This window comes from Schistocerca serialis, chromosome 2, assembly GCF_023864345.2.
Source record: "Schistocerca serialis cubense isolate TAMUIC-IGC-003099 chromosome 2, iqSchSeri2.2, whole genome shotgun sequence".
Classification (NCBI taxonomy): domain Eukaryota; kingdom Metazoa; phylum Arthropoda; class Insecta; order Orthoptera; family Acrididae; genus Schistocerca; species Schistocerca serialis.
The window spans coordinates 873048060-873067468 of NC_064639.1; the positions used below are offsets into that span (position 1 = coordinate 873048060).

Here is a 19409-nt window from a genome sequence, read left to right on the forward strand (position 1 = left end):
GCCCAGTACGTACTCCTCGATCGTCATGCGACTGCACAGTTGATCCACTTCCCGCCAGAGGGCGGTAGCGATCCAAACCGCGCCAAACCGAAAGCGCCACCGTAAACACTACAGTTCAATTCTTTTATCTTGGCGATTCGCGCGTGCCGGCCCAGACACGGGAGATTGCTGCGTTGCCAGTTGTACGCGCCAAGGGAAGCAGCACCATAGTATAGCTCGCAAACTTACGTTTAGGGGGGAGCGCGCAGTTCATGAAGTAAAGTCACGACGGCCGCATTAACCCTTTCGCTGCTACAGAGACGTGCTCCCCGCATTCCGCGATGTGCGCGATTTTGTCATCATTGCACTGCTCGCCTGTGCAGACACATGGTGTTTCGACTGCTTTGACGCACTTTATCATTCGATTTCACAAAAACTATTTGGCCCAAAAATTTGATTTTTACACATCTGCTTGACTGATACCTTCCCCCCATAAATGACTTAATTTTGTTTCTATGTTCAACGCAGTTATTGTGCGGCATTAGATGTAGTAAACCATTGCACGAAATTTTGAAGAGTTTGCAGAGGTAAAAGCCCATAGCGTATACTTTCCTTGTGGTCAATTTTAGTTGCCACTAGAAATTTCAAAAAATTACATTCAAACGAATAAAATTCATCCAGTAAGACACTTTGATATTGTTTTTAAATATAGAAAATATTAAGCACAGATCAACGTTTGAAAACAGAACCTTTCGTTTAAGAGCTGTACACTTTAAACATTACGCTAACGCAGCTCATCGTTTAATATATCTCCTGGAGGACTTTGCAAAATACTGACAAACACTATTGGTATGATTATGAATTACTCACGTTTCGTCGAAGTACAATAGGAAATAAACAATTACCGCTGTTCTTTATTGCGAAAAAGCAGTTAGTGAGAATGATACAAACACCTTTCCTTGCTATCGCCTGAATTAGGAGGCTTATTGCTTGTTTGGTTTAATTAATTAATAGAATATGAAGCAATTGGTATAAAGAATGCTTTTTCCGAACTTTCTGTAAAAGAAAGTCTGCTGTCAAGACATTGCTTTTGTTCAATTACTTTATTTATGACTGAACGTTTCTAAAACTGAAGGCACTCGTCCGTGCTCTGCACTTCAAAAAGGGCTCTGAGCACTACGGGACTTAACATCTAAGGTCATTAGTCCCCTAGAACTTAGAACTACTTAAACCTAACTAACCTAAGGACATCAAACAACACCCAGTCATTACGAGGCAGAGAAAATCCCTGACCCCGCCGGGAATCGAACCTGGGAACCCAGGTGCGGGAAGCGAGAACGGTACCGCACGACTTGCTCTGCACTGCAGTCGAGCTCTGGCAACGTCGTTCTCTGTTCATTGGCTGACTGTGTTTTGTGACGTCAGATGCGCAGAACGAACGTAAACTCGGCCGCCGTCATAAATGACGCGCACTTAGACGCGAAGTGAAAGCACTCCGCCTGGCATGCTTTTCAAAGAGCCGGAGACAACTACGTCTCAATCGTGTTGCGGCACTACCGCGTTCTCTTCGGGTCCTACATGATATTAGGCAGGAGTAGCAGTTTCTTTGGCTCATCAGTGTGACGTTTACTTGTCGAATAAAGTGTCTGCACGCCGTAGTTTGTAACTAATTTACGTTTTCTTTTCATATAGTTCAATGATTGTCACCCTGTGACATCCTAATCACCCTGTATTAGAAGAAATTGAGAACGGAGTCAAACCAGTCGTTAGCTGAGGAGTAGACGAACGTGTGTGCAGAGATGCAGCTGGCAGTGGTGAGGGCGGTGCTGTTAGTGGCGCTGGTGCTGGTGGGTGGTGGCGGGTGCTCGCAGCACTCGCGGCCGCCGTCGTGCTCTGCGCAGCTGGGTTCGCTGCACAGCGTGGTGGCGTGGTGCGCGGTGCGCTACCGCCGCGGCGTCGACGACGTGCTGGGGGCGGTGCGGCGCTGCGCGGACGCGCGCGACGTCCTCGTCAAGCGCCTGCCGGACTCGTCTCGGAGCGCCGCGGCGCCGCTGCTGCCGGGCGAGCTGCTGGTGGGCGTGTCGCGCGTGCTGCACGGGCGGGGCCGCGAGGAGCGCTCCAGCTGGCGCCACTGCCGCGTCGCCAGTCCGCTGGGGCGCTTCTCGTTCGGCACGGCGTGCCTCGGCCGCTGGGAGGAGCGGCCCAGCCGCTGCCACCAGTCCTTCGTGTGGCTGGCCGCGGACCTGGCCGACGACCAGCCAACGGGTGTCTGCGTCTGGGACGCGATGCGGAGCACCGGCGTGGGGGGCCTCGGGCCTGACGCCGACAGCAGCAGCAGCAGCAGCGACAGCGACAGCGGGAGTGACAGTGACAGTGACAGCGACAGCGACAGCGATAGCGACAGCAGCAGTAGCGGCAGCAGGGTGAGTACCACAGGGCGTCATCTTAGGTCTAATAGTACTCTGTAATCTACACACAAACGGACCGTTACTTACGAACTCGTAATTTCATTATTTTAAAAAGATACAGCAACAAGCCACTTTGTTATGTATTTTTATTTAAGCTAATAAGTGTTTTCGGATTTCATCTATCTTCAATAAAGGTAGTATACAGGGTGTTACAAAAAGGTACGGCCAAACTTTCAGGAAACATTCCTCACACACAACGAAAGAAAACATGTTATGTGGACATGTGTCCGGAAACGCTTACTTTCCATGTTAGAGCTCGTTTTATTACTTCTCATCAAATCACATTAATCATGGAATGGAAACACACAGCAACAGAACGTATCAGCATGACTTCAAACACTTTGCTACAGGAAATGTTCAAAATGGCCTCCGTTAGCGAGGATACATGCATCCACCCTCCGTCGCGTAGAATCCCTGATGCGCTGATGCAGCCCTGGAGAATGGCGTATTGTATCACAGCCGTCCACAATACGAGCACGAAGAGTCTCTAAAAATCACATTAATCATGGAATGGAAACACACAGCAACAGAACGTATCAGCATGACTTCAAACACTTTGCTACAGGAAATGTTCAAAATGGCCTCCGTTAGCGAGGATACATGCATCCACCCTCCGTCGCGTAGAATTCCTGATGCGCTCATGCAGCCCTGGAGAATGGCGTATTGTATCATAGCCGTCCACAATACGAGCACGAAGAGTCTCTACATTTGGTACCGGGGTTGCGTAGACAAGAGCTTTCAAATGCCCCCATAAATGAAAGTCAAGAGGGTTGAGGTCAGGAGAGCGTGGAGGCCATGGAATTGGTCCACCTCTACCAATCCGTCGGTCACCGAATCCGTTGTTGAGAAGCGTACGAACACTTAGACTGAAATGTGCAGGGCTCCATCGTACATGAACCACATGTTGTGTCGTACTTGTAAAGGCACATGTTCTAGCAGCACAGGTAGAGTATCCCGTATGAAATCATGATAACGTACTCCATTGAGCGTAGATGGAAGAACATACTGACGAAACTAAAAGGAGCTCTAACATGGAAATTAAGCATTTCCGGACACATGCCCACGTAACAGCTTTCCTTTATTTGTGTGTGAGGAATGTTTCCTGAAAGTTTGGCCGTACCTTTTTGTAACACCCTGTATAGAGTGAAGAGCTTAATATCGTGTAGGGCCCTTGCAAGCACGCAAAGTGCCGCAGTACGATGTGGCGTGGAACTGATTATAGTTCAATTCTTTTATCTCGGCGGCTCGTGCATGCCCACCCAGACGCGGGAGATTGCTGCGTTGCCAGTTGCAAACGACGCATGCGCCAAGAGAAGCAGCGCCATAGTATAGTATAGTGCGCAAACTTACGCTTAGGGGGGAGGGCGCAGTTTATGAAGTAAAGCCACCACGGCCGCATTAACCCTTTCGCTGCTACAGAGACGTGCTCCCTGCATTCCGCGCTGTGCGCGATTTTGTCATCACTGCACTGCTCGCCTGTGCTGACACATGGTGTTCCGACTGCTTTGACACATTTATCATTCGATTTCAAAAAAATTATTTGGCCCAAAAATTTGATTTTTACACGGCTTTTTGACTGATACATTCCTCCCATAAATGACTTAATTTTGTTTCAATGTTCAACGCAGTTACTGTGCAGAATTAAATGTAGTAAACCATTGCACGAAATTTTGAAGAGTTTGCAGATGTAAAACTCCATAGCATATACTTTCCGTATGGTCGATTTTAGTTACCACAATGTTGAGAATGAAATGTGGACAAGATACCTAAATTTCATATAAAATTTACTGTATAACAGTATCTCATTTAATTTAAGTACCAGCTAGGTGTCATATGTAATATTGAGAATTATTCCGTCTTTCGTCACTGAAATAAAAGTTTTATTTATACCAGAGTCATTTCGCTTTTTTTCTTTCTAAAAAGTTCTGATTAAAACAAAGTTGGCGAAGTACACAAAACTGAATTGTGGACATAATAAAACATAGAAACTAAAATATATTGTCAGTGAGGCGCAGTGCGAAAACAATTTCTGTTTGTCACAACGGACAGCAAATACTTGCTAAAACATAGATCAGTCGACGGAAACATTGAATATGATAATTTGCCAAAGCAGCGAAGCAAAGAATTGCGTCAATCAAGTAGCTCGGCAACGTACGAGCCGAAATTCTGCTCTAAATAAAACTTTTAATACTGTCGCAAAAGAATATATCTCAATATGAATAGTAAAACAGTGACTGCGGAAGAGAATATATACAAACAAAACAGATGACATGAATATTGTACGTGTACCTTTTCATTGTTTTTAATTGCTGTGAAAAGAAATCTTGAGGGCAAAATTAGAAAAAATCAAAAACTTATTATGATTATAATGAAGAGACAAAGTACTAGAAATTTCAAAAAATTACATTCAAACGAATAAAATTCATGAAGTAAGACACTTCGATATTGTTTTTAAATAAATAGAGTATCAAGCACCAAACAAGGTTTTGAACTCAGAACTTCTCGCTTAGCAGCCCAACACCTTAACCATTACGCTATCGCAGCTCGCCTTTCAACAGGAATCCTCGAGGACTCTAAAACATTACGCAAAATACCGACATACACTGTTCGTATGACTATGAATTACTCACGTTTCGTCGAAGTACAATAGGAAATAAACAATTACCGCTGTTCTTTATTGCTAATAAGCGGTTCGTGAGAATCATATAACCACCTTTCCTTGCTATCGCCTGAATTAGGAGTCTTATTGCTTCTTTGGTTTAATTAATTAATAGAATATGAAGCAGTTGGTATAAAGAATGCTTTTTCCAAACTTTCTATAAAAGAAAGTCAGCTATCAAGACATTGCTTTTGTTCAATTACTTTATTTATGACTAAATGTTTCTAAAACTGAAGACACTAGTCCGTGCTGTGCACTGCAGTCCAGCTCTGGCAACGTCTTTCTCTGTTCATTGGCTGACTAAGTTTTCTGCCGTCAGATGCGCATAACGAACTTAAACTCGCCCGCCGTCGTAAATGACACACACTATAATGTCTGAAGTAGTGCAGGAGGGAGTTGACACCATGAATCCTGCAGGGCTGCCCACAAATCCGTAAGAGCGTAAGGGGGTGGAGATCTCTTCTGAACAACACGTTGTTAGGCATCCCATATATGCTCAATAATGTTCATGTCAGGGGAGTTTAGTGACCAACAGAAGTGTTTAAGCTCAGAATAGTGTTCCTGGAGCCACTCTGTAGCAATTCTGGACGTGTGGGATGTCGCATTGTCCTGCTGGAATTGCCCAAGTCCGTCAGAATGCACAATGGACATGAATGGGTCCAGCTACTCAGACAGGAAGCTTACGTATGTGTCGCCAGTAAGAGTTGTATGTAGATGTATCACTCCAACTGCACCCCCCCCGCCCACCCACACACAGCATTACAGAGCCTCATCAGCTTGAACAGTCCCCTGCTGACACGGAGGGTCCGTGGATTCACGAGGTTGTCTCCATAACCGTACAGGTCCATCCCCTCGATACAATTTGAAACCAGACTTGTCCGAGCAGGCAACATGTTTCCAGACATCAATAGTCCAATATCTGTGTCGACGGGCCCAGGCGAGGTGTAAAGTTCTGTGTAGTGCAGTCATCAAGGATACACGAGTGGGCCTTCGGCTCTGAAAGCCCATATCCACGATGTTTCGTTGAATGGTTCGCACATTGACACTTGTTGATGGCCCAGCACTCAAATTTGCAGCAATTTGCGGCAGGGATGCACTTCTGTAATGCTGAACTATCATCTATAGTCGTCGTTGGTCCCGTTCTTTCAAGATCTTTCTCCGGTCGCAGCGATGTCAGACATTTGATGTCCTACTGGATTCCTGATATTCACGTACTGTCGTGAAATGGTCACATGAGAAAGTCCCTACTTCATCACTATCTCTTAGATGCTGTGTCCCATTGCTCATGCATCGATTATGGCAGCATGTTCAAACTCACTTGAAGAATACTCAGTACTGTAGAACACTCAGTATAATGTCGTTTATTGAAACTGAACAACACTTCTCGAACAATCACTATATACACACAAAAAAACAAATAACTTGTAGATGACCATTCATCAAGAGCGTCGGTGAGGTCCATCAGAGCTGATCCTAGCTCAGTGAGGAACTGGCTTTACTGCTGCTGCGCTGGCCTTATAAGGCTGGCAGAGTACTCCAACTTTCCCTGTATCTGTGAGGCGACCTCTGCAGGAAAAGGTTCACATTAGTCTCTAGCAAGTTCTGTTTGTTTTGAAGGATTGTTTTCCTCTTGGTTGCGCCTGCAAATGCTTTTGTATGTTATATGTTACACAAGGATGTCTTGAGTGTAGTCTGCCTGGCAGGGACCACCTGTGGCAGACATAACGTACCTCACTTCTGGGGGGGAGCTGCGCGAAAGATCGATCGCTGCTACGTCGTGGCAATCTGCGGCTGTGGCTCCCTAGAGGAGGCTGTGGAGGCTGCCCCTTGGAGAATATGGTGCTGTACGTCCTGCGATGCGGGCTGACCTGCGTATTGGTTGTGTTGGTGGCATGGGTGGGACCAGTGGTATCAGTTAGTCTTCATCGGTGGCCATTGGCTGTTGGGGAGGAGCCGAAGAGGGGCCGGGCAGCTGGTCCGTCAGTTGTGGCTGCTGTGTTGGTGGTGCTGGTGGCGGCGACTATTGCCCTGAAACGTCACCCATGCAACGAGTAGATGGCATTAGTGAAGGGGTCTGTGTAGGTGATCTGTAATGGGTTGTAGAGGTGGCGGTAGTCTGTGTCATAGGGTGTGGTGCAGGTGTCGCAGGGTCGCTAGGACGTAATTGATTTCGATGGCGATGGACTATGTGGCCATCCAAGATGACATCAAAAAGTTGGCGACCCCGGGAATGCTGGATGACGGGGGGCAGCCAACCTGCTTTAGTGCCAAAACCTTGGGTCCAGACTAAGGAGCCAGGGAAGAACCAGGACTGTCCAGGAGGAATCTGAAGTCTTGGAGAGGGGAAGAGAAGATGTAGGAGGGTCCTGGGTTGTGGCCATGGAGAGCTTCCGCTGGGCTTTTGTCCCACATCAGAGTGGCTTGATAGGAACTGAGGAATAGCGTCAGAACATCTTCAAGGGAGTGGTCTTTGGTATATTTGAGCATTTGTGTCTTGAAAGTTCTGACCAGGCGTTCCGCTTCCCCATTGGATTGGGGATGGAGGGGTGGGGTAAGAAAATGCTGGATGCCATTGTCGGTGCAAAAGGGGATGAATTCCTGGCTGTGAAATTGTCGTCCATTGTCTGTGACTATGGCTTTCGGTAATCCTTCCAAGCAAAATATTTTTGGGAGGGCTGACAAGGTAATGTGCATGATTATTGGTGAACACTGAACAATGTATGGGAAATGGGAAAATGCATTCGTGACTAGGAGCTATTGGTGGCTCAGAAATAGTCCCGTGAAGTCAAGGTGGATGCGTTCTCAGGGATCGTTCGGCATAGGCCAGGGAAGGATTTTTGGGGGGGGGGACAGAGCAATTGTTGGACACAGATGGTACAGCACTGCACCATCTCTGTGCTGTCAGACGTGAGGCCGATCCAAAAAACATGCCTTCTTGAGAGGGATTTGGTGCAAACACTCCCCCAATGCCCTTGGTGAAGAATGTGGAGGATCGTCGGCTGCAGGGATCTCGGAACGATGACCCTCGGTTCTGCTGAATCTAAGCGAAAGAGGACTCCATCCACCACCAAAAGCTGGTGTGAGATGGAATAGTTCAACCGGAGGTGGCGTTGATCCTGAGGAGGTGGCGAGGATGGCCAACCATGGAGAACGTGGTGTCAGACGACCCAGAGGAGGGAATCTTCTGCGGTGGCTGCAGCTGCTTTGACAGCTGTAATGGGAAATGCCTCAGGGCCTCTTGGACATCATCATCAATCTGAAAAACGAGGAGATCCAACTGGTCAAAAGCAGGGTCCGGACCTTGTGGTAGATGTGACAAGGCATCCGCGTTGGAGTGCTGGTAGGTGGTATGGAAATGCATGGTGTAGCGAAATTGGGATAGGAACAACGCCCAACGCTGGAGACGTTGGGATGTTTTGGTCGGTAATCGCGTGGAAGGCGCAAATAAAGAGAGGAGCGGTTTGTGGTTAGTAATAATATGAAAGGACTTGCCATAGAAAAAGGGATAGAACTTGGAACAGGCAAAAACCATGGCAAGTGCTTCTTTCTCAATTTGGGAATATTTGATTTGTGCTGTGGAGAGAGCTTTTGATATGTATGCTATGGAACTCTCTGTGCCATCCGGCAAATTGTGAGACAGGACAGCTCCCACACCATACTCAGTGATGTCTGTAGCAAGTATCAAAGGAAGATTTGGATCAGAAGGCATGAGACATGCAGCGGATTGGAGCTGCTGTTTAAGGGTATGGAAGGCGGTCTCACAGACTGGGGTCCAACAGAATGGGACATTTTTGCGGCAGAGGTGGTACAGGGGTGCTGCCACTTGAGCTGCAGAAGGAACGAATTTCCTGTAATAAGAAATTTTGCCCAAGAAGGATTTCAACTGATGAAGGTCCAAGGGATGGGGCAGGTTGTTAATGGCGTCTATATAAGAGAAAGATGGAGAAATGCCTTTCTGGGATATGATGTGACCCAGATAAGAAATAGATTGTTGGAGAAATGAACATTTAGAAATATTACATTTCAGAACTGCAGTTCCTAGGCGGAGGAAGAGGAGGCGGAGGTTGGCTATGTGCTCTTCGGAGGAGGACCCCATGATGACTATGTCGTCTAAGTAATTTATACAGCCCGGGATATCAGTGAGAAAATGTTCAAGGTATCTTTCAAAGATTGCAGAGCACTGGCTAAACCGAACATGAGTCAATTTAGTTGGAAGAGGCCGAAAGGAGTATTTATAACAGTGTATTGTCGGGAGGAAAGATCAAGAGGAATTTGGAGATATGCTTCTGCTAGGTCGATTTTGGTACAGTAGGAGCCCCCTGCCAATTTGCGAAAAAGGTCTTCCAGTCGTGGAAGGGGATAGTTGCCAACGAGAAGCTGAGGGTTGACTTTAGACTTAAAGTCACTGCAGAGGCAAAGGAGGCGGCATGGCTTCTGCACGATGACTAAAGGTGTGGACCACAAGCTGAACTGTATGGGGAGGCGAACCCCTTCATCTTTCAGTGGCTCTTGTAGTGCCACTGGTACCTGGCGTACCCGGAAGTAGCGGGGCCGGGCGGCGGGACGGAGTTGGAGTGAGGCCTCAAAGTCCTCGGCGCGCGGGGCCGGGCGGCGGGACGGAGTTGGAGTGAGGCCTCAAAGTCTTCGGCGCAGCCTATGCCCAGTGAAAATAGGTCCTAGAATTCATTACAGAGTGCATCAACTTCAGGAAAAGGAACATGCTGAGACACTAGGTGAACATCGTCCACAACGGAAAATCCGAATAAGCGGAAGGCGTCCATTCTGAATAAGTCTGCTGTGGAGGAATTGTTGACAACCAGTAACGTGACTGGACGGTGAACCGATTTGTAATTGCCGTGAGCCGTGAATTGTCCTAGGAGAGCTATCTCTTGCTTATTGTACGCCAATAGGCGCTTAGGGGCTTGAGAAAGGGGTGGTGAACCAATGTGGGCATATGAAGTCAAATTAATCAATGATACTGCTGCGCCTGTGTCCACTTGCAGATGCAGAGGCTTGTCATTGATAGTGACGTCTATAAAAATTTTTGATGTCGAGGAGTTGTCTCCCTATTTGACGTCCATTGGAGTGTTGTTCAAGCCGTCTGGATATGGCCTGGGCTGGCGGTTACTAGAGGTGGTTGTTCTTGCACGACAAACGGACGCTAAATGGCCTTCCCTGCTGCAATGTGTGCATTGCGCCCAGCGGTCTGGGCAATCTTCTTTATCATGTGTGGAATAGCAGGTGGGGCAGGAGGGCAGGCGGAGACGATCCCCACGACGACGTTGCCGGTTGTGTTGTTGCTGCAGTGGTTTCTGGCCTTGGCCGGCATGGTGCGACTCAGCGTCTTGTTGTGGACGGCGGTCTCCGACTGTGGCGGCGGTAGGAGCATGGCGTTTAGCCCGGATTGCTGCGACGTCTTCGGTGTCCGTCGTGGAGTCATCACGGATTGCTGGTGCTACGTCTGCCCAGGATTCCAGTCGACGATCGGCGGCTGTAGAAATTTCGAACTTATAGGCTAGTTCTATGACCTGCTCGGCGGTCGGGTCTTCTAACTTGAGGGCGTCGTGGCGGAAGGCGGCGTCTGGCGCTGCCTGTATCAAGTGGTCACGCACCATGTCATCAGCGTATGATTCCTTGGAAAGATGTGTGTCAAATTTACATTTCCTGCTGGGACCTTGCAGTTCGGCGGCCCATTGGCGATAGGTCTGCTCGGGATTCTTCTGGCATTGATAGAACTCGACGCGGGCTGCGAGTACATGATATCGGCGTTAGTAGTAGGCGTTTAACGTCACACAGATGGCGGTGAAGGTGAGGGAGTCGGGGTCCAGCGGCTGTAGTTTCGTGAGCAGGACGTACATCTTCGATTGGTTCCATGACACGAAAAAAGCGGGCTGCCTGTCTTCTAGGGTGACTTGATAAATCGTGAAGTGTTGCCAGATACGTCGTTCGTATGTTTCCCAATTCTTCAACTTCATCGTTGAATGCTTAGAACGGCAATGGCGTTGCGGGGCGGTGGAGGCTTCGGATTTCGGCGACCAGTTGTGTCTGAGTTTCCAAAAACTGGCGCAGAAGTCCTTGAAAGAATTGTTGCCAATCCGTAGGTGCTGCTGTTGTAACCATGATGTTCGTCGGTTCGTTCCACTATACTTGTTGCCACTGAAGAATATTCAGTACTGTAGAACACTCAGTATAATGTCGTTTATTGAAACTGAACTACACTTCTCGAACAATCACTATATACACACAAAAAAACAAATAACTTGTAGACAACCATTCTTCAAGAGTGTCGGTGAGGTCCATCAGAGCTGGTCCTAGCTCAGCAAGGAACTGGCTGTACTGCTGCTGCGCTGGCCTTATAAAACCGGCGGAGGCCGGCGGAGTACTCCAACTTTCCCTGTATCTGTGAGGCGACCTCTGCAGAAAAAGGTTCGCATTAGTCTCTAGCAAGTTCTATTTGTTTTGAAGAATTGTTTTCCTTTTGGTTGCGCCTGCAAGTGCTTGTGTATGTAATATAGTACACAGGGGTGTCTTGAGCGTAGTCTGCCTGGCAGGGGCCGTCTGTGGCAGACGTAACACACTTAAATCTTGATAAGCTGCCATTGTAGCAGCAGTAACCGATGTAACAACTGCGCTGGACACTTGTTGTATTATGTAGGCGTTGGCGACCGCAGCGCCGTATTCTGCCTGTTTACATATCTCTGTATTTGAATACGCATTTCTATACCATTTTCTTTGGAACTTCAGTGTATTTGAATCTTCAGTCAGTAAATTCTTACGACATCGTTAGCAAATGGGATGCTGCAGCTGCCTTGTGCAAAATAACAATTTTGTTTAAGTACTACACTTCATGAGATGTACATTTAAGATATGTTGCTGTTTAGGTGTACTTATTGTCTACTCACCTTGTTATTATTCCTATTTTTGTCGTTATGGATGTGGCGCAAACACTATTTTACTTATTTTTGCGCAAAAACAGCCAATTATCCGCCATGTTGCCAACTGACATCTTTGTTTTCATCCGAAAATAGACATTTTGTCAAAGATTACGTTTTGCTTATAGGTCCTGGCTTACAGTTTCTGTATGACTACAAAGAATTGAAACTGTTTAACTAAAATGTGCTGAGTATGCTATATAGGTATGAAATAAGTGCGTTAATGACTGTTTGGGCTATGCAATATGTTACCAAAAATATTTTATTTAGAAGAATTAATATTGCTTTTCCCCTCTCTTCACCGTTGGAGTGATACTTATAAAAAGTAAAGACAGAACAATAGATTTACATTACGTAGAACTCTGCTGGGTGCGCTGGATGGGCTCACACTGGATTATATTTTGTTCAGGGCGGTGCTGAGTATATGGCTGTATGCGCAAATAATGAAAATTTCTTAGAAAAAATTTTGTTTGCTAGATCTCTTTGGTCATTTGGGATGCTCATTTGTTAGATTACACTTCGTTTTCTTCAGATTAGTTCATTCTTTTTCCTTTGTCGGCCAGGTGGAGTATTTGTAAGTTGCGAGCTCTGTCTGGCATTTGATGTGGCTATGTCCTGATTGAAGACTCGAATATGTAGTACTCTAATTGAAGAAACGTGAAAGCTCAAAACATGTATTAGCTCAAGTAAAATTACGTAGCCAAGTGGCTGATTGCTCTGTTTATTAAAGTAATATAATCCACAGCCATGGGGCTCAACAGCTAGTCAGATGGATAAATTATTGTGGTCATTTTAGATTTTCTGCACGCTAATGGGATTTCAGTATAGCTGTCTGGACATCAGTTGAGTAAAGCAGTTCGATGCCCTTCTCAAAAACACTCAGAAAATTGACTTTGCGTGTTTCTGTCCACTTAAAGTGTACAAAGTTTCGTTTGACAGAGCCTTCTGGAACGATCCCCTACATGCATATCCTGTCACGTCCACAGACTCCCGTAGGTTGATCTCTTGGTGAAATATCTGAAAACTATTTCCAGGGATAGTGCAAATTGTACCCTATTCAGCTTTTAATGCTGAGTGGTGTCTTCAAAATTTATTTTCAGCATAAACGATGCAATTAATCGGTCCAGTTTTACGTGTACACATCTAAAGCAGGAAGGTACCTCCTCATTCTTATCCGCAGGCACAGCCTTAATAAGGTAATCTCTGAGGAGTGGCACCCATCAGTGAGCACAATAACGACTACACACAGTAGTGAGAAAAAAACAGTGGATACCATAACATGTCCCATAAACTCAAAAATCAACTGTAAAATCCAACCACAGAGTTACAATCTGTACTCTAAAAGCATTCCTATCATTATTGATTCATAATCTTTTGATAATGGTTTTTATCTAATTGAAAATTAATTGACTCTTGCGATGTGAACAATTTCTATGGTTTAAATGAACTCAATTCCAATTTCATTTCCTTAGACTTAATAAAATTTAATTAAACTTGAAAAACACATAAGTTTTCTCTGAAATCACGTAACAACATTCCAAGAATTACAAAAACGGAACTCACAAAAGTTGCACTTCACATGTATAATCTCTCTCAGACGAAATTTCAAAATATAATTGTTCATTCTATTTCTTTCTCTAAGAGAGATAAATCCTAACAAAAAATAAGAAAAAAGATTCCTGGTCTGGATGTCTGGCGAACCAAGAATGCTGCACTATAGAACCGCTGCTGCAAATAAAACAATCTTAATCATTACCTGTAATCCATTCTTCACAAATATTATCGTATCAATTTAAAAATCAATTCGTTTTTTTCTCCGGAATAAGTCTTCTATTGATTCAGAATATAATTCCAAAAAACTCCGGTGTGAGTCCCTTGCTGCTACTGTACGAAAACTCGACTGTTGACATCCAACACCAAAGAGTGGAGTCATTCCTGATGTGGAAAGGGTCCTTCCCGATGCCATGAAGAGCACAGAGCGCAGCCAGCTGCAGGTGGTGGCACATGTCGGCACTAATGACGTGTGTCGCTTTGGATCTGAGGAAATTCTCTCTGGATTCCAGCGGCAATCTGATTTGGTGAAGGCTGCCGGTCTTGCTTACGAGATGAAGGCAGAGCTCACCATCTGTAGCATCGTTGACAGAACCGACTGCGGATCTTTGGTGCAGAGCCGGGTGGAGGATCTGAATTAGAGGCTCAGACAGTTTTGCGACCGTGTTGGCTGCAGATTCCTTGACTTGCGCCATAGGGTGGTGGGGTTTCGGGTTCCGCCGAATAGGTCAGGAGTTCACTACACTCAGCTGGCGACTACACGGGTAGCGGAGGCTGTGTGGCGTGGACTGGGCGGTTTTTTAGGTTAGAAAGCCTCGGGAAAGTACGGGGTGGGCTGCATTCTCAAAGGGTGCATGGCAAATACAGGACGTGCTTGGATCAAGGAACAGTCGGAATTGTAGTTGTAAATTGTTGTAGTTGTGTTGGGAAAGTTCCTGAGCTTCAAGCGCTAATAGAAAGCACAGAAGCTGAAATCGTTATAGGTACAGAAAGCTGGCTAAAGCCTGAAATAAGTTCTGCAGAAATTTTTACGAAGTCTCAGATGGTGTTCAGGAAAGATAGATTAGGCAGAATGGGTGGTGGAGTGTTTACGTCTGTCAGTAGTGGTTTATATTGTAGTGAAGTTGAAGTAGATACTCTGTGCGAATTAGTATGGGTGGAGGTTGTAGTTAACAGCCGAACTAAGTTAATAATTGGCTCCTTCTACCGACCCCCAGACTCCGATGATATAGTTGCTGAACAGTTCAGAGAAAATTTGAGTCTCGTAACAAATAAATATCCCACTCATACGGTTATAGTTGGTGGGGACTTCAACCTTCCCTCGATATGTTGGCAAAAATACTTGTTCAAAACTGGTGGTAGGCAGAAAACATCTTCTGAGATTGTCCTAAATGCTTTTTCCGAAAATTATTTCGAGCAGTTAGTACACGATCTCGCGCGAATTGTAAATGGTTGCGAAAACACACTTGACCTCTTAGCCACAAACAACCCAGAGCTAATAGAGAGCATCATGACTGATACAGGGATCAGTGATCACAAGGTCGTCGTAGCTAGGCTCAATACCGTTTCTTCCAAATCCACCAGAAACAAACGGAAAATAATTTTATTTAAAAAAGCGGATAAAGTGTCACTAGAAGCTTTCCTAAGAGAGAATCTCCATTCCTTCCGAACTGACTATGCAGATATAGACGAGACGTGGCTCAAATTCAAAGATATAGTAGCAACAGCAATTGAGAGATTCATACCTCATAAATTGGTAAGAGATAGAACTGATCCCCCATGGTACACAAAACAGGTCCGAACGCTGTTGCAGAGGCAACGGAAAAAGCATGCGAAGTTCAGAAGAACACGAAATCCCGAAGATTGGCTAAAATTTACAGACGCGCGAAATTTGGCACGGACTTCAATGCGAGATGCCTTTAATAAGTTCCACAACGAAACATCGTCTCGAAATTTGGTAGAAAATCCGAATAAATTCTGGTCGTATGTAAAGTACACAAGCGGCAAGATCAGTCAATACCTTCGCTGCGCAGTGCCGATGGTACTGTTACCGACGATTGTGCCGCTAAAGCGGAGTTATTGAACGCAGTTTTCCGAAATTCCTTCACCAGGGAAGACGAATGGAATATTCCAGAATTTGAAACACTAACAGCTGCTAGCATGAGTTTCTTAGAAGTAGATGCCTTAGGGGTTACGAAGCAACTCAAATCGCTTGATACGGGCAAGTCTTCAGGTCCAGATTGTATACCGATTAGGTTCCTTTCAGATTACGCTGATACAATAGCTCCCTACTTAGCAATCATATACAACCGCTCGCTCACCGATAGATCTGTACCTACAGATTGGAAAATTGCGCAGGTTGCACCAGTGTTTAAGAAGGGTAGTAGGAGTAATCCATCGAACTACAGACCTATATCATTGACGTCGGTTTGCAGTAGGGTTTTGGAGCATATACTGTATTCAAACATAATGAATCACCTCGAGGGGAACGATCTATTGATACGTAATCAGCATGGTTTCAGGAAACATCGTTCTTGTGCAACGCAGCTAGCTCTTTATTTGCACCAAGTAATGGCCGCTATCGACAGGGGATCTCAAGTTGATTCCGTATTTCTAGATTTCCGGAAAGCTTTTGACACCGTTCCTCACAAGCGACTTCTAACCAAGCTGCGGGCCTATGGGGTATCGTCTCAGTTGTGCGACTGGATTCTTGATTTCCTGTCAGGAAGGTCGCAGTTCGTAGTAATAGACAGCAAATCATCGAGTAAAGCTGAAGTGATATCAGGTGTTCCCCAGGGAAGCGTCCTGGGACCTCTGCTGTTCCTGATCTATATAAATGACCTGGGTGACAATCTGAGCAGTTCTCTTAGGTTGTTCGCAGATGATGCTGTAATTTACCATCTAGTAAGGTCATCCGAAGACCAGTATCAGTTGTAAAGCGATTTAGAAAAGATTGCTGTATGGTGTGGCAGGTGGCAGTTGATGCTAAATAACGAAAAGTGTGAGGTGATCCACATGAGTTCCAAAAGAAATCCGTTGGAATTCGATTACTCGATAAATAGTACAATTCTCAAGGCTGTCAATTCAACTAAGTACCTGGGTGTAAAAATTACGAACAACTTCAGTTGGAAAGACCACATAGATAATATTGTGGGGAAGGCGAGCCAAAGGTTGCGTTTCATTGGCAGGACACTTAGAAGATGCAACAAGTCCACTAAAGAGACGGCTTACACTACACTCGTTCGTCCTCTGTTAGAATATTGCTGCGCGGTGTGGGATCCTTACCAGGTGGGATTGACCGAGGACATCGAAAGGGTGCAAAAAAGGGCAGCTCGTTTTGTATTATCGCGTAATAGGGGAGAGAGTGTGGCAGATATGATGCGCGAGTTGGGATGGAAGTCATTAAAGCAAAGACGTTTTTCCTCGAGGCGAGATCTATTTACGAAATTTCAGTCACCAACTTTCTCTTCCGAATGCGAAAATATTTTGTTGAGCCCCGCCTACATAGGTAGGAATGATCATCAAAATAAAATAAGAGAAATCAGAGCTCGAACAGAAAGGTATAGGTGTTCGTTTTTCCCGCGCGCTGTTCGGGAGTGGAATGGTAGGGAGATAGTATGATTGTGGTTCGATGAACCCTCTGCCAAGCACCTAAATGTGAATTGCAGAGTAATCATGTAGATGTAGATGTAGATCAAGTGACTATCTCCTCACCTCTCTTTGCGATCAACACATAAATCTGGCGAGCATCTTCGAAGAGCAGATATCACCTGTGACTTATCTCTATGCGGAGCAGCATCTCTGTCGAGACATCACGCGCATGTCTAAGCAGTTATTGTATTCCACAGGTGAATATCTGAATAGATAGTATCAGTAATTGTTTGTACTGGATTCAGCAAATTTTTTGTGGGTTGAAATTTTTCAAAAACCAGTTCTGTGAAGAGGTAACACGGATCGATGTTTTCACAGAGAAAGTGTTTCTTATTTGGAAACCTACTGGGAAGTTCAACATCACAATGAGTTGTTGCGAATATGCTTCCTCGGACATGTAAGGAACTAAACTAAGCCAAGCTAAACTGACACACAGAGAAAGATTGATGAAAGTGGTTAAACAGCTGTTGTGTGAGAAAGATCACTTCGCAGTGTCACTGCTAAATGCATAAAGAGGATGTATGCTATTACTGGGTTTTCTCTCTTTCACATGCACATTATGTGGAGGAGACAAAAAGTCATGGGATAGCGTTATGCACATATACAAACGGCGGTAGTATCGCGTACACAAGATATAAAATGGCTTTGCATTGGCGGAGTTGTCATCTGTACTCAGTTGATTCATATGAAAAGGTTTCCGGCATGTTTATGGCCCCACGACAGGAGTTAACATACTTTGAATACGGAATGGTTGTTGTAGCTAGACGCATGGACATCTGAAATCGTTAAGGAATTAAATATTTCGAGATCCACAGTGTCAAGAAAGCGCTGAAAATACAAAATTTTGGGCAGTACCTCTCCGCACGAACAACGAAGTGGCCGACGGCCTTCACTTAATGGCTGAGAACATTGGTGCTTGCGTAGAGTTGTCAGTGCTAACAGACAAGCAACACTGCGTGAAATAACCGCAGAAAACAATGCGAGACGTACGACGAGCGAATGCGCTAGAGCAGTGGTTCCCAATAGATGAACCGCGGACCCCCAGGGGTCCGCGAGCTATGCCAGAGGGGTCCGCAAGATGCTATTAGAATAAAAAATATATTAACTATATTTCGTATGATAACAGACGTTTTGTTTTGGCCGCTCAATATTTTTTCAATAATGAATGTGTCAATGTTTTTTCTAAGTACCAAAAACAGAAAATGTATAAAAAGACTCTTAATTTAGCTTTTTTAGTTACTTGATACGGTGATATGACAAGGTACCAATCATGCTCGAAGAGGGGGTCCTCGAGAAAATTTTGTTGGGAACCCCTGCGCTAGAGCAATTCGGCGAAATTTGCCGTTAACAGGCTATGGCACCAGATAACCGACCGCCTGCAGCCCTCCACTGGACTCGTGACCATATCGGTCGGATCATAGACGACTGGAAAACCATGGTCTGATGAGATGAGTCCAGATTTCAGTTGGTAAGAGCTGATAATAGCGTTCGAAAGAGGTGCAGACCCCACGAAGTCACGCGCCTAAGTTGTCAACAAGGCACTGAGTAAGCTAGTGGGGGCTCCATAGTGGTGTGGGCTTTGTTTACATGGAATGGACTTGATCCTCTGGTCAGACTGAACCGATCATTGACTAGAAATTTTATGTTCGGCTACTTGCAGACCATTTGGAGCCATTGTTATGTTCCCAAACAACGGTGGAATTTTTGTGAATGACAATGCACCATGTCACCGGCCACAATTGTTCACTACTGGTTCAAGAACATTCTGGATAATTCGGGCGAATTATTTGGCCACACTGGAATGGCACTGAACATTTGTGAGACATAACCGAGAGGTCAGTTTGTGCACAAACTCCTGCACCGGCAACATCTTCGCAGTTATTGATGGCTATAGTGGCAGCATGACTCACTATTTCTGCAGGGGAATTCCGACGACTTGATGAGTCCCAGCCATTACGAGCTGCCCCACTGCGCCGGCCAAAAGGAGGTCCGAAACGATTTTGGGAGGTATCCCATGACTTTTATCACGTCTGTGTTTACTGGGTTCAGCAACACTGATACATAGCTGCGTTTCGGCACCGTGTGTGAAAATATTGCACAGATGGCTCTGCATTTCCATTAAGTCATCGAACAATGACACTTTCCTTTGAAGAGGGCACGGCCGATATC

At 45.5% G+C, this 19409-nt stretch overlaps 1 protein-coding gene across 1 annotated transcript in view; it reads left to right on the forward strand.

The window, feature by feature from the left end:
- The window catches only part of LOC126456486 (uncharacterized), a 319255-nt gene that overhangs the window by 171008 nt on the left and 128838 nt on the right, over positions 1–19409 (forward strand). Inside the window, exon 4 of the mRNA XM_050092237.1 lies at positions 1777–2402. Within this exon, the coding sequence (XP_049948194.1) occupies positions 1777–2402 (626 nt within the window). The remainder of the gene's footprint in view (positions 1–1776; positions 2403–19409) is intronic.